The sequence below is a fragment of the Macaca thibetana genome, chromosome 9 (assembly GCF_024542745.1).
Source record: "Macaca thibetana thibetana isolate TM-01 chromosome 9, ASM2454274v1, whole genome shotgun sequence".
NCBI classification, from domain to species: Eukaryota; Metazoa; Chordata; class Mammalia; order Primates; family Cercopithecidae; genus Macaca; species Macaca thibetana.
The window spans coordinates 66,710,667-66,727,006 of NC_065586.1; the positions used below are offsets into that span (position 1 = coordinate 66,710,667).

At 37.0% G+C, this 16,340-nt stretch overlaps 2 protein-coding genes across 9 annotated transcripts in view; one reads left to right on the top strand and one right to left on the bottom strand.

Moving 5' to 3' along the window:
- Window positions 1-5,150, bottom strand: part of LRRTM3 (leucine rich repeat transmembrane neuronal 3) — a 169,495-nt gene extending 164,345 nt beyond the window's left edge. The window contains exons 1-2 of the mRNA XM_050805656.1: window positions 4,574-5,150; window positions 2,709-4,240 (exon numbers count right to left, since the gene is read on the bottom strand). Coding sequence (XP_050661613.1) covers window positions 2,709-4,240; window positions 4,574-4,577 — 1,536 coding nt within the window. The 5' untranslated portion in view covers window positions 4,578-5,150. The remainder of the gene's footprint in view (window positions 1-2,708; window positions 4,241-4,573) is intronic.
- The window catches only part of CTNNA3 (catenin alpha 3), a 1,858,220-nt gene that overhangs the window by 847,935 nt on the left and 993,945 nt on the right, over window positions 1-16,340 (top strand). The window lies entirely within an intron of this gene.

Here is a 16,340-nt window from a genome sequence, read left to right on the forward strand (position 1 = left end):
CTAGAAACATAAATATCAATCACATTTCTCTAATCTGCATGAACTTGAAATATTTATACGAATAGATTTATGATGTATAGTCCAGAAAGTACCATGAGATGGAGGTGAGGCAACAACTTTTGAGCAGTAGACTATTTGGCAGTTGACTTTTTAAAATTTACAGTGGTAAACTAGTAATTGTTAAATCCACAAGAATTATATATCTGTGCTCAGAAGATACTGAGAACTACAGAATATTCATTCTCAAAGAGTGAGGAGGAAGAAAGAACTTTTTTCCCATAATTTAATGTGCCAAATCAAAATGAGTTTTACCACCTAAGGGATTTTATTTTTGTTCTTATCTATTATTATGTTTATAAGTAAAGTTAGCCATTAAAAAGTGACCAGCTTTCAAAATATTGGCGATTCATTTAGTGTTATATCATATTTTATATACCAAGTAGCTTTGAATTTGAGAAATGCTTTTCAATATAGCAAGCATATTTTATATATACTAGTAGCACCACAGCATCGAGAATCTGCAATAATTCAAAAATATAAGTATACATTGCCTAAATATATTTGGTATCCATCACAAGTAAGGCAGAAGGTTAAGTAAAAAAGAATAGAAATGGGGTTCTTCACTTTAAGACTGCATTTCATTAATACAAACATCTTTAGTACAGATAAAAATGAGGCTAGCCAAAGAAAATTTCTTTTTAAGATGGAATATGTATTTACTGATGCTTTATGAAAAATGTAAAGTTACAACTTCAGTAAAAACCATCACAATAAGCTCAGTCATCCAGTAAGCTGTAAGGAAGTATCTGCATTATTAATCCATTGGAAATATGTGACTTTTTGTCATTAATACATGTACATTCAACAATTATTCATGGGTAAACATTGTAGCTACAATGTTTTTCTGAAGTGGCATCTATTGTAAGATTTAATCAATATCAAAGTACCTTGAGAAATCCACTTTAAATACTTCTTTTTCTTTATTGCTTATAAAATTATGAATTTAATAATCTGGCATCCTTAAAATTTTATTTTATGGTGACTTGCCTAGACTTTTCCTCTCGGCATATGAAAAACCCCCAATCAATAAAAAAATTTAGTAAAAATAGCCATTCACTTTTTCTTTTTTGCTGCAGTGATTCTGTTTTCAGAGAAGAGGGACGTTGTTAAAGATGTAGGGGTTGGCAAGCCAAATTAAATGAAACAGCCTCAATGTTGCAATTCCTGATATTTGCTTCTATAATAAAACTGTTCATTTTGGAGGATGAAGGAAAATACAGACTAAATATATATTTCTAAAAACCTTAATTGACTATGGTTCAAGTTACTCAAATACAGAGGCTATGATATTCGTGCTGCAGTCAATAAACTGTCACCAATGGCATAAAAACATGCATGCAGCTTGCAGATTGCCAACAGGGTCTGTACAGAATTGTACTGATGGATGAGTTCACAATACAGATGAACACAGGGACACTCTAATGTCAGCAATAGAAAAGCAACAGAACTGTCATAGTGGTCTTTTTTCCTCTAAGATTTATTTTATACATTTATTAAGGTGTTATCAAAGTCATCCTTTTCAATGAGGCTATGGGTGGAAGGCATGTCTTGGAATGTGTTCTCTTTATACATCTGAAGGAAGTGTCTGTCATTAGGGGACTAGTGTGTGCAGGACATGTAATGGAACACAACAGGGCAGCCTGACAAATCCTGAACAGATCAGGACAGAGCTAATGATTATACTAACTACATTAGGGTCTTTGAAAAAACTGGAAAGAGAAATTCTGCTAAGTTCTCAACCACATGCCTGTAGCAAGCTGCTTTCCCATTTGCAAACCTTACCTGAAAACTCGCTAACTAACGTGAGGTGTGGTGGAGAAATCTGGCTTCTCAATGCTGTTTCATTTATTTATTTGTGAAACATACAGGCTGGAAGAAATTGACAGTGAAACCTCTAGTCTGATTTTACAGAGATGGGTTTCAAAGACAAGGCTTTGAGTCGAAAACTTTACATTTTTGTCATCTCCTCACATTTTGCAGTTGTCTACTTGCAGTATTTTAACCCTTCATCACTTTGTGCCTGTGCTTGCCTTACTGTAATTCAGACGCCTCTGGAAACTGATCAGGGTGCTGCTTTAACCTAGCACCATCTTTTGATAGTTTCCTGCAATTTTCTTTTTAAGTCAGGCATTGGTTTAAAGGCTCTGCCTGTCTTTAAAATGTTCCCATAACTGAGTCATCTCCAAGAATCAGCTCAAGCTCCAAGCACCTGGAATCATTCACCTCTTTCCTTGATTTGCCAGTGAGCTGCAAACCTTCTATAACTGTAGATTTGGTACCACCAGGAGGATAACAGCAGATGTGGGGGATTACTTTTGAAAGAAGTTTTATCTTAAAACAAATGCGACATTAATGGGATCAATAAAGGGTCTTATACAACAGGTATTATATTAAACCGGAGTTCAAGCCTCACCTTGATTGTGGTGTTTAAATTTCAATGGGTTGATTATGTATGAGAGGAAAATGACCAGTATTATGAATGCACTAAAACGGACAGAGAAGGACCTTGCCAGAAAAGTGAGAGGGAGAGGGAAGGGGGGTGGGGGTGGGGGTGGGGGCATCGCGTTCCCTTGATAGTCACAAGAGTTCAGTAAAGCACCACTTATTTCTCAACTTTTAAGAGCTCTTTTTATCGCAATGGTTCATACCTCACACTCCCTGGAGCCCGATTTGTTATAGGTGCAGGGTCCCGTCCCATTCAGCAGCATCTCGCTGGTCTCCGTGTTGGTGGGTTTATAATCTACATAAAATTCCTGGGTGCTGGGAGTCATTTGCTTTAGGGACTGTCTTTTCTTTTTCCTGTGCCTTCGCATGAGGGAGCGCTGCTGCAGCTGCTTCATGCTCGCAGGGTACCGCTTCCATGACACGTAGATAACCAGCAGGATGACGAGCACGGACAGGAAAAGCGCTACGCTCCCCGCGATGATTTTATGGAAAGAGATGTGCTCGGCGTCAGCATCCGTCTCTGGGCCGGGCTCTGTGGCTCCCACCGTCGGGGGCAAAGGGGGTTTGCTCTCGTGCTTCGGCCTGGGGAGCTTGGGCTTAAACGTCGGCTTTGGGAGAGCCCTGGCCAGATCAAACCTCTCTGTAGTACTTTTGCCACAGATGCTGTAGTTCTTCACTGCATCGATCACGTTTACTCCTTGCAGCTCTTTGGGACTGGCACAGATAATTGTATTCTCTCTTAGACCTTTAAAACTTTTCAGCCAGTTTACAAGGGAGCAAATATTTCTGCTGCATTCCCATATATTCCCAGCAAGACTGATGTCATTGAGGGATATCCAAGAATCCAAAATCTCTTGACCAATAAATGTGAGCTTGTTGGAATCCAGGTTGAGGCGCTGCAGATTTGGGACGCACTGGAAAACACTGGGTCCACTGAAAGCTTCGATCTCATTGCCTGATAAATCAAGCCTTTGTAAGGAGCTCCAAGTCCAGGACATGGTCTGTCCTATGACACTGATTTTATTCCACTGCAAGTAAAGGTTCTGAAGGCTGACCAACCTTGGAAAAAGGGCCAGGTTGAGCTTGGAAAATTGATTGTGCTCCAGGTGAAGTTCTTTGAGTCTGATCATGCCAGCAAAGACATTCCTGGCTAAACTTCGGATCCGGTTATATCCCAGGTCCAAAAGTTCCAGGTTGCGGCAGTCTTGGAATATTCGCACAGGGATGGTTCTCAGGGAGTTAGACCGTAAATGTAAACTCAGCAGCTTCCGCAAGCCCCGAAACTGTTCAGATCCCAGAGAATGCAGCTGATTATAGGACAGATCCAAGTTCCGTAAATTTGTCACAGGTCTGAAGGTATTGTTAAGAAAATAGGAGATTCTATTGGAACTAAGAATCAGCTCTTTGAGTCTGCGTATTCCATTAAAAGCATTTTCGTCAATATTGCTGATATGGTTATGGTCAAGGTATAGCCAGGTGAGCTGGTTGAGCCCTTTGAATTGATTATACTTAAGTTTTTGAAGGCTGTTATAGCGAAGGGACAAACCTAAGCAACCAGCAGATATACTTGAGGGTATCTCCTGTAATTTCTGAGATTCACAATATACCATTTTGCCTTCACACCTACAGCCCTTAGGGCATCCTCGTTCGGCAGAAGAAAGCATTGTCAGTAAGACAGTGGGGGCTATAACCAGTGCTACAGCTGATCCGCTCAGTAGCCTAATTACATTGAAACCTGGAAATAAAAACAACTTAGAAAAGTTATCCCCCCAAAAAAGAATTAATCTTTAATCAAGCAAAAATAGGCATGTATTTTTCATTTTTTAAAATTTAAATCTAGATAACATTTAACATCTCATATTATCTCTTTGTAATTAAAGAGAATTGTCTTTAGTGTTTTGTTTTTTAAAACAGTTAAACAAGGAAACGTGTCCACTAAGCAAATAAATTCAGTCTTAGAGCAGAGCAAGGTAATCTCTAAAATAATTAAGGCAGAATTATTACACAGACTAGAGGTTTTTTGCTTTTTGTTTTTAAGAAGGAAAGAAGAAAAAATGACAAAACATACCCATCCTTTGTATTGTTCAAAGGTCGTCCTTAGGTCTTTTGCTTTGGCTTAGGGGCCAGTTGCATGACAGCCCCTGTCAGCTGCACTGTAGTGAGTCAGGGCTCGCTGACACCCAGGAAGAAAAATTGGACCCCTTGGGAGATGGACCGATTTTGGAACATTATTCTTTGCCAGCCACGCAGAACACTCCAAGAACAAATAAATCCCAACACCGCATTCGCAGCAAAACATCAAAATCTTCCTAGGTAATAGGATCTTCATGGATATTACGTTTTTGCATCTTTACAGTTTTTTGGGGGGGCGGGGGGACGGTTAAAAAAAAAAAAACTAGCTCCTACAATTTCTTCTTATCGGAAAACATGATGTATTCCTCCAGGCAATGTGGGGCTACCTGAGCTGCCACATCTGTATTCCATAGCCCAGCAGTTCCCGTGGTGAGCACCCAGTTCAGCCACAGAGCTGCGTTGGAGCCCAGAAGGCAGGAGAGCCCCGTACCGCGCACACGCTCAGCTCACTTCTGCAGACTGTCATTCTGAAAGCTGCTCGGACTGTTGCTTTGGTTTCACTGAATGCAGTCTTATGTAAAGCTGCCCCCAGTGGTGAAGAACATTATGGGCATGTGCAGAAATGTCTCTCTTTTATCTTGCAAATGAGCAGGCTCTCTGCTGGAAAATGAATGATTCTTTTGGGTGGCTCAGTAGGAACTGAATGGTCACCGTAATCAATAACTAGCAACATTTTCTGTGATTTCCAAGTCTTGTTTTACAATTTGGCAACGTCTTTATTGTCTGTGTCCACTTAATTGCTAACCATGTGCTGCCCAGAGTTTTTCTGGAGCTTGACATTAAGTTCACAGACTGAACGTCAATTTTTCTTAACCTCAACGCAGGCTTTAAACTGAAATTTATAAAATGAATTATTGAGCTTTTCACAGAGAAGCATTAACTGCCTGCCCATTTGACCTCTTGGAGTCACAGATTATATTATGCAAGGTGTCTCAGGATGCTAGAACACAAACATTTTGGAATAGAGGGGATGACTGATGACAAATGAATTAATGTGTCCAATAGCCTTTCCAGTTTTCTCACAAAAGATATAATTGATTTTATGGCTATGGTTTGGTTTGTTGCTTGGTTGTTGTAATTTTCTTTTAATTAGAAGGGAAATAAACCATTTTTAGTGTTAGTATACGAATCAAGAGATCATTTGGTTCATACTTTATTGATGTTGCTGCTATTTATTACACTAATAATATTTATGGAGCACTTTCTAAGTGCTTTAAGTGGGCTATGTTGTTTTCTCTTTAAACAATAGGATGATGTGGGTCCTATTATAACCTCTCTTTTAAAGATGAGGAAACAGACTTGGAGAGGTAACTTTCTCAAGGTCACACAGCAAGCAAGTGGTAGAGCTGAGCTTCAGAAGCAAGTCATTCTTATGCTGAACCTCTAACCACTAGATGATCCTGTTCAACAACACTGTTATCTTCATTTAAAAAAGAAGTCAATGAAAATGAAGCCGATTAAAGGATTGGGGCAAGGAAGCTGTGATCAGCAAATTCTTGCTTGTTCTATTAGAATTGTCTAAACTTCTTTTGGTCTGAGGCTTCTAAAGAAGTATAAAAACTAAGGCAGGGCAGTTTAGTGATTAAGAGCGTAGATTTTGTCACCTAGATTCCAACTCCTGGCTACAATTTACCATCTATGTAACCTTAAGCAGGTTACTTACCTTCCCTATGCCTCAGTTTTCTCATCTGCAAAATGGGCATAAAAACAAAAACTCACTTCATGTTTTGAGACATGTTTTGAGAATTAAGTCATCTTAATATCTGTATGTTACTTAGAACAGTGTGTTGCATGCAATAAGCCTGTGTAAGATATTTGAATAATATTAACTTTATGTGTACTTGCTAGGATTACGTACTGAATATTGACTACACTGACCTTCATTAACTCACAAAGAACAACTTTAGGGAGCCTTTTAAAATATTGTACATGGTGGACTTCTGAGATCTACTCTGTCTTGCCTTCTTTGATGAGATAACTTCCTTTATGTTCATCATCTGAACTTTATCTTTAAAATAAATCTTGTGATTCTGTGGACCATAACTAATAATGTTTGATTCTTTTCATCCCCAAAGTAGAACATAGTAACATCTGCCGTGTAGAGGCATTTTATTTAAAAATAATGGTATTCTTGAAAAAGTTTCCCTTATTTTTTGTTAGGTGAATTGGCTGTGGAAAGCCTTGGAGAGCTTTCATATTCTCCAAGGATGAGATGTTTGGTAATGACAATCAAAAGGGATCCTACAGATATAGTACAATGGATATTACCAATTTCTTCAGCAGTATGCTCTTAATAAGGTAGTGCTTTCCCCCAGAGTTACCTAAAGCTGTGAATGCACATGAAACACCCAGTGAGTTTCTTAAAAAAAATAGACTTCCCAATCCCTCCCCCAGGATTCTCATTCTGGGGGGATGGAAGAGTGTGTGCTTTTCAATAGTCTCTGATGAAATAAGTTTAAGAAACTCTCTGTGAAAGAATGATTAAAAATAGTGTTTTCTCCTAGTAGGAAGAGAGGGTATGCACACTTATAATACTGAGATGTAAGTTCCATAAGGACAAAGACAATGTTTTGTCTACTTCATTTTCCCTAATATCTACAACACAACTTGGCACATTGCAGATATGCAATAAATAGTTATTGAAAAAATATATTTTTATGAGAGTCACAAGTACAATGGATATAGTATAACTGATTATGTAATGTTCGACATCTGTACATGCGATTGAGTCCTGAATATTTCCTCAGTCAGTCAGACTGGAAACAATTTCGGAGAAAGTGTTCTTAAAGGAGGTGTATACAAAGACAAAAACTAGAAAGTGAGAAAACTTAGTTGATCAGCAAGTGATCTTTACTTTTCACAGAGATATCTCTTGTCTTCATAGTTAAACTACAAATTTCATGAGAACAGTAAATATGCTTTTGACTATTCCCTTTTGCACGGTACAGAAGGTTAATACTGAACCCTTATCATTTAATATCCCAAATGGGCGTGACAACTTGTATCTCTGAAAAACAGACTAATGGGAATTACGTGGATAACTTCTCTCTCACACCTCTGTTGCTTGAAAGGCTCTGAGTTTTCCCCTCACTCTCCCAGGTAGTCATTGAAACATCTGTTTTGCCCAAGAGCTGCAGAGAGTCACTCCAGGAGGCTGAAGGACCCCATCAACTTTGTGCTTCTTGCTCATCATGCTTTACTTCCCAGTGACAGAAGAACAGAGGAACCCACCGAGAATGTGGGCTCTCACTTTGCTTCTCCTAGGATAAATCTTCTTGAATTATTTATGGTGAATATTATTCTCCCTTGTGTTACACACATTGTTGTTAGTTCTCAGACATTTTTCTGTTATCTCTGTTCCTGATCTTATCTCACTGCATAGTTCTGACTTTACACCTACCCTTTGGATCTTATAATTGATATTTAGTCTTAATACTAACAACTGAGGGTACAAAATATTAGAATGAATAAGTAAGACCTAGTATTGGCTAGCACTATGGGGTGACTATAGTCAATAATTAATGAATTATACATTTAAAAATAAAAGTGTAATTGGATTGTTTTTTATACAAAGGGTAAATGCTTAAGGGTATGGAAACCACATTTACCCTTATGTGATTATTACACATCGCATGCCTCTATCAAAACATCTCATGTACCCCAGAAATATACACACTTACTATGTACCCACAAAAATAAAAAATAAAATAAAAATAAAACAAAACCATATGATAGGAATGATGTGCTACAATAAAAATTGTTTTGGTAGCAATATATTGATTGACAAGGAAAAATGTTCATAATAAAATAATATTAAGGAAAGAAATACTGACTATCAATCTCTTTCTCAACAGTAATCAGTAGCCACTCTGACTGAGTCAGCCTCCAGGAACTGTGTAGGGTCCCTACCTTGGCACGACCCCTTAAGACAGCATCACAACCAGGTCTGATCTGGTTCAGGATAATAAGTTGTTTGAAGAGGGAAGATTATCCATGAGGCTACTTGAGAAATCCAAAACAAAATATGTAATTCTAAGCCACACTGAATACTTGAGGCTGCAAAAATTACTGCAAAGACATAGAGTAGTCCCTCAAGAGAAAAAGAAAAGATTGTGTTCTGAATGATTTTAGTAAATTGCCTGTATACTTTTCATAAGTTTTTTTCTCCTTTTACTTGTCGACTATAGTGAGCTGATTATTTCTGATTTGCCTTTCAACAGAAGCAAAATTATACTGCATTATGTATTTAGCAACTAGTAACTTCTTTTGCACTTAATATCACATAACCATAAACTACCTGACAAGTTAAATATCCCCAATACATCTAGGGCCTTAATGATTTATACAGTTATAAAATAGTGTCATGTATCTAAAGACTTTCTATTTTATTATCCTTATAGGACTTCAAATAGCTAAACATATTTTGTTTAAATTGGGTAAATAAATCAAATCTCAGTTTGGCAATACTGCCAAATTTCAGTCCAATATGAAACTGAGTTGCCAGACATAAACTTAGAAATTCATAACTGAAAAAGGATGTACTGATATGTTAACAGTTGTTGACTTCAGATATTTTATTTATTTTAAAAATATATAATTTGAATAACCATTATGTGCTAGACACTGTTCCAGACACTGGGAATACATCTGTGTGCAAAATAAAGGCCTATGCCCTTGTGAAGATTACATTCTAAAGGGATAAGACAGACAATTAAAAATAAACATATATAGTGTATTAGTAGGTCATATGTACTATGAAAAAAAGAAAAAAATATAAGGAAGATTGGGAGGGCAAGGTATGAGGTGGGTTGCAGTTTTAAATAGGATGGTTAGAGCCATTAAGAAACTGGCCTGAGCAAACCATGAAGGAGATGAGCTTGTGAGACTTAAATATATATATGGGGAGTGGCCAGTACAAAGGCCTAATGTGGAAGCAGATCATGTGTTCCATGAACAACAAGGAGGCCAATGAGCCTAGAATGAAGAGAGCAAGTGATAGAATAATTGGAGATGGACGTCATGGAGGGCTTTGGATGACATTGTAAGAATACTGGCTTTATTATGGAGAAATGGGGAGCTAACTGGAGATTTTTGTGCAGAGTCAATATGTGATCAAATTACCTATTAAAAGGGTCACTGCTGTGGATCAAATGTTTTCATTTACCCTCCCCAAAATCCACATATTGAAATCTCAATTCCCAATGTGATGGTATTTGGAGATAGAGCCTTTGTGAGGTATTAGGTCACGGTATTGGAGCCCTCATGACAGATCAGTGGGATTATAAGGATGAGAAGAGACAGATGTGAGAGAGCTTGCTTATTCTCTCTCTCTGCTATAAGAGAAGGCAGCTATTAAGAAGCCACAAATCAGGCTTTCTTTGATGTCAGGTCTTCTGGTACCTTCATTTTGGGCTTTCCAGCCATTAGAACCGTGAGAAATAAATGCTTACTATTTAAACCACCCAGGAAATAGTATTTTTGTTACAGAAGCACAGACTGACTGAGATGATCACTCTTAGCAGGGGACACAGTAATGAGGCTACCATATCAATCCAGGAGATAGATGACAGTGCTTGGACCAGGGTGGTAACAGTGGAAGTGGTGAGCATTGGTTAGATTCTGGATATATTTAAAATAAAATCAACAGAACTTTTCTAAGGAAATAGAAGTGGAGGTATGAAATAAAGAGGGAAATTAAAGATGGTTCATTTTTATTGGCTAAGCAACCCTAGGGATGGTGAAGCCATAACTGTTTTTGTGGGTCAAATTTTGTGAGCAAGACCAAGAGTTTAACACATTTGAATTAAATCTGGATTTGGCTCTCACTTTTCTTCACTTTTATGAGACTTTAATTCTTGAAAATATTTCTTAATATTAAGCCTCAAAGCACCATGATGTATTTTAAAATATTTTAAAGGTATTTTTTTGGACAGAAAGTTATGAAATGACTTGCAATGTTAGCCCTCAAACTATAGCAAATGGGTTTCCATTCAAATGACCTAGACAGAGGCAACATCTTTGCATATGACCTTGGAGGGCAATAGGGCAATAGGGCAACAGAACCAACAGATTAGATGAAAATGGAAATGGAAGATTACATGAAGACTAGGTAAGGAAACATTTGGACTCAACACAGGTACTCTTTATTGCATATGTCAGTTGACATTTGAAATTTGGAACTGATTCTGGCAAACTTCTTAGGGTCTCAGTTTGCTCATCTGCAAAATGGAACTCATAAAACCTGACTTACAAACTTTTAAGGGTTTTTACTTAGGAAACATTTTCATGATTTACGTGTAAGTACATTGTACAATATTTATAAAGTGTTAGAGATATTTCTGGAATCAGAATATCTATGAGAAAATTAATTTTCCCTTGATTCCGTATAGGTTTTGTGGCCATGAGCATATATTAAGGGTTATCAAGGGTCATCAGCATGACAAAGGGCATACCAGAATTTACTAATATTATAGGAAACATTCCTCAGTATTTCTTTTCTACTAATTTTAATACCACAGCCATTTATTATAAAGAATACACCATTGATATTCTGTATATTCGCTTATAAAGTGCTTTCACCAATAGATGCATTTGATTTAGCTTTTGTAAAGAGTTTAATGTTTGTGACCCAATAATATTACAGGGTTGTCAGAATGCCAATATAGAGATTCCTACAGCTGTGAAAATAATTTTCTTCATTTCTAGTTAGAATACTCATATGCATGTCTACATTTGTAATTATATCCAGATCTTCATCAGAGCATTAACACTTCTCTGAAATATCCTTGATTTCCATCTGCTTGCTTTAAGGGCTCCATTAAGAACCCTGTGTGGTCACATATGGTTATGAGTGAATATCTCTAACTTAGATAAATAAATAAAGAATATTCCAGGTCTGACCATTAAAATGGTCTCTCAGTGTCTTTCTGGAAAAAGGCAAATTTAATGAATGAGACATTGCAAGGTTATCCAATATTTCTCCCTCCCATTCACCTGAAGACACATTTATGCAGCAGCATCAATCCATATTCTCAGGTTTTATTGCATTCCTCACTGTCACCTCCTGCAAAGGTAGTCCTAAGGTAAATATGGGAATATGGAAATCTAGCCAACACTGTAACCTTCAGTGGCAGACTTCTGAAGGCTGAAATGACTATACGACTTCAAGGAAATACTCGTTTTTCTTCCTTTCAGTAGGAAAGGTAAAGCACACACAAAAGTAGAGAAGCTAGTATGATAAATATCAACTCCAATAATTATTACTATTTTGCTAATTTTAGTCTATCCTCACACCTCTTCCCACATATGTGTAATAATTTTTTTCTTTCTGGAGTATTTTAAAAGGAGATCATCCACATATGTCTTTTTTTTTTTTTTTTTTTTGAGACGGAGTCTCGCTCTGTCACCCAGACTGGAGTGCAGTGGCGCTATCCTGGCTCATTGCAACCTCCGCCTCCCGGATTGAAGCGATTCTCGGGCCTCAGCCTCCCGGGTAGCTGGGACTACAGGCACCCACCACCACGCCTGGCTAATTTTTTGTATTTTTAGTAGAGACCGGGTTTCACTGTGTTAGCCAGGATGGCCTCAATCTCCTGACCTTGTGCTCTACCTACCTTGGCCTCCCAAAGTGCTGGGATTAGAGGCTTTAGCCACCATACCCAGACAACATATGTCTTTATAATCTCTCTCTCTCTCTCTCTCAGTCTCTCTCTCTATTTATCTATCTACACACACACATTTCAGTATGCGTTTCTAACTAATAGACTTTTATTTAACCATCTAGCATTATTATACCTAACAAAATTAATAAGTTCTTCAAGTAGGTTTGTTTGTATCAAGATCCTAAAAAAAGTCCACAGATGGCATTTGTTTTTGATGTAGTTGACGTCTCTTTCATTTTGTAATGCCATGGATTTGTTGGTTGCCAGGTCATTTGGACTGTAGCTTGCTCCATGTTCTGCATTTGGTTGTTTTCTCATTGTAGACTTTAACTTGCACAGAGTCAGCTTTCATGGCGTATATGTTTAACAACAGTCTATTCGTTAATTTGAGCAGAATATCCAGCCCCAAAGTGGATATTTGGGGCATCTATTCATTCTTGGAAACAATTTAAGATTTGAAGAACTTTGGAATAATACAGGACTTGGAGCTTAGAGCAAAGTTGTACTTCTACTTTGCCATCAGAGAATTCAGTAATGTGTTAAATGACAAGTTTGAGAACTTTGTTGGTTAACATTCATATCACCAGGATTTCTGTTCTTCACATCCCATCACAATTGCCTTTCTGCCCTTAGTCAGCAACAGCAATTATTTGTTGTTGATACTTACTAAACAAATCTGCTAATTTTTGTATTGCCATTTACGTGTTCATCTAACTGAGGCACAAAAGATTTTTTTTCCAGAGGATAGCAATCAAAATTCATTCGCAGTCACTTAAGCTGGGAGAAATCAGTTTTCTGGCTTTCCTTTCAGAACAAATTCCATCAAGAAACATGTGGCACCAGAGTGACATTGTAAAATGTCTAGTTTTATATATATTCCTAAAATTCCTGTAATTTCTCACAGTGGAAAAAAAGACTTTTAGAGGGACTATAAAAACCTCTTGACCAAATTTATACCTTAATATTTGATGTTTTACTTTGCATCTTTGACTGTGCTTTGAATGTAAAGTCAGTCAGTGTTGTTTAAATGGTATCATAACATTTTGCTATATCCACTTCACATATATTCTGATATAACAAGAATTTTTGAAGAAAATTTCTTACTGTATTTTTAAAGCATTGTATATAATAGTTTCAAGTGGATTCACTGGTGTATTTTAAAGTTTGACCTCCTGACAATTATGTCAGCATTAGGAATTAAATTCCCCAGTCACCAGGAGGAGAAAGATCATAGACAATCCTGATTTTGATAAAGAAGCAGCTATGCCATAGGTTGGTTTTATTTTTGTTTCTGAAACAATGTCTGATTTCTAAAAAAATTTATTTTAGGCCCCAGATCTGAACGATATTAAACTTCTGACAAATGAGAATCCCTGCATAGTTTGCAATGAAGTAGCAGAGAACAGGAGTCTGTGGGTCCTTATATTACTCTAAAATATATCAGTCTATATGTCAAACTGGAGGATCCTTCCTCGTACTGTTAGTACTTGGTAGTTGTGGCCATTCCCAGTTGAAGAGTTCCCTTAAGAATGTTGGGGAATGCTTAGGATACCCTTGTGAGTAACAGCAGCGCCCCCATGTGGCAAAATTGTGACTCAAGCAAAAATTGACTTCGTCCCTGGTAGCATTTGCCGCCGATCTTTAATAAAAATAAAACTGAGTTTTTCTGATAGAAAAATAAGTGGAGAATTCATTTGTCTATTCGATGAGTATTTATTAAACTCTCACATTGTTCTTTGTGTTGGGGATACAGTAGTGAATAAGACAAAGTGCCTACTACCAGAGGACTTCTTGCATTCTTGTTGATGAGATGGTAAAAAATAAAAATAGCTACACACTACAATGTCAACTAGTAATAAGTGCTGTAAAGAAGAATAACAAGGATAAGGGCAATGACCATTTGATACTGTGGCCAGAAAAATCCCTTTCTGCGTTGTTGACAGTGGAGAGCAAGTAGGGAGCAACTCACATAACCTTAGATGTAATCTCCCTTTGGGTTTTCATTGGCCACCATTAAGAAGGAAAAGAAAATTGTTTTTCTATATACTCCACACTTCTTATACCAGAGTGTGGAGTTTTTCCATACCAACCAATTCTCCAACTCTCTGGACATCAACTGAATGTCTTACAATTCAGTTTTCCCCCAGCACCTCCTTACCTCTCCCTTACTGATTTTCTTTCATTTCTACTTTGTCTCCAGGTGCCTATGGTGACCCAGTTCTTTTTGGACATTTTCCCACTTATCAACAAATGAATCCTATAGTATTAGCTGATAATATCTTATAGTATTAGCTTTCTCGGGGTACTTGAAATTTAATAGGTAAGTCTTAGAAATGGAAAGTATTAAGGAAGCACGGATAACTGTATTTTATGCATATACTGTAGCTTAAGAAGCAAATAGGAGAAAAGCCCTGTATTAAAAACATTCATACTTGCTCTTCCCTCTCAACTTCTTACCAATTACTCTTTTTAGATGCAATCATTTTGACTACTGTTTAATTCTTATAATATTTTTGAATTTTGTTGATATTTTAATTTCTTGCTATTTTAACTGAGGATTCAGAATCATTTACTCTCCCTGCTTCCCATATTAATATGTTATGAATACAATGTTAAATAACTAGGTGAGATGATTCATGATCACTGTGTAAATGAAGACACTCATGAATTAAGTGGTGTACTGGACTATGTTGCCATTCTCATTCAACGTTTTACTTTTCTTACAGTTTAAGGATTGTTCCTATTTTCTTTCTCTCTTTACCTCTTTTACATTTGCTGTTTTGTCTGTATCTAGGGCTTGTTTTTTGTCCCAACATTTAAAAATACATATCAAGGGCTGGGCACAGTAGCTTACACCGGTAATCCCAGCCCACCTTGGGAGGCCAACGTGGGCGGATCACCAGGTCAAGAGATCAAGACCATCCTGGCCAACATGGTGAAATCTCATCTCCACTAAAAATACAAAAATTAGCCAGATGTGGTGATGGGCACCTGTAGTCCCAGCTACTCAGGAGACTGAGGCAGGAGAATCGCTTGAACTCAGGAGGTGGTGGTTGCAGTGAGCTAAGATTGCACCACGGCACTCAAGCCTGCAATAGAGCAAGACTCCGTCTCAAAAAAAAAAGAAAAAAATATATATTTTTTATATATATATATATATATATATATATGTCAAATACCTAAGCTTTCCAAACACTCAAGCAATTTAGATAATTCTATTTTTCTGCAGCACTCCATTTCTCAGCTCCAATATCCAATTCTAGCTGTGTACCTAGTACTTCACCATTTTCCAGAACAGGATCCCTATTTCCTGGATTCCATGTATTTATTTTCTTAATTTACCACTCATTTTGTTGAAGCACCTTCTACTAATAGATTTTTAAGAAAGGGTACATGCGAAATAAAAATTTCATGTCTAAGTTTTTTAGTACAGTATTACTGATTGATAGATTGCTGTAATATAATTCTGGGTGGTAAATAATTTTCCCTCAGAATCTTTGAGACATTGAATTACTATCTTCCCATACCACTCTCACTGTAGAGAATCAGACAATATTCTGATTCCTATTTCTTTGTGTATAATCTATTTTTTTTTCTCTGGAGGTGTTTATACTTCCCCCCCCCCCCCTGTTGTATACAGATATACTTTGGTTCGTGCTTTTTTTTTTTTCCATTAATTGTTGGGTATTCAGTGAGCTTTTTAAATATGGAGACATGTCCTTCAGTTCTATACAAATGTATTGTATGTTTCAAAAAATGATCTCTCCTCATTTTTCTTTGTTCTCTGTCTCTGGAACTTCTGTTGGACAAATTTTGGATTTCCTGGATTGATCCTTTGTTTTTTCTTTCCTATTTTCCATCTCTTTATCTCTTTCCATCCTACAGAGTAATGTCTATGCTTTATGATCCAATCTGTTATTTATTTATTACAAATTTTGACCAGATGTCAGAAGATTATGGCACAATCAAATCCAGCAATGATACCACTGGGTCAAGCAGTATAAATAAAGTTTTTGTAAATAAAGAAACATTCATGTGCAT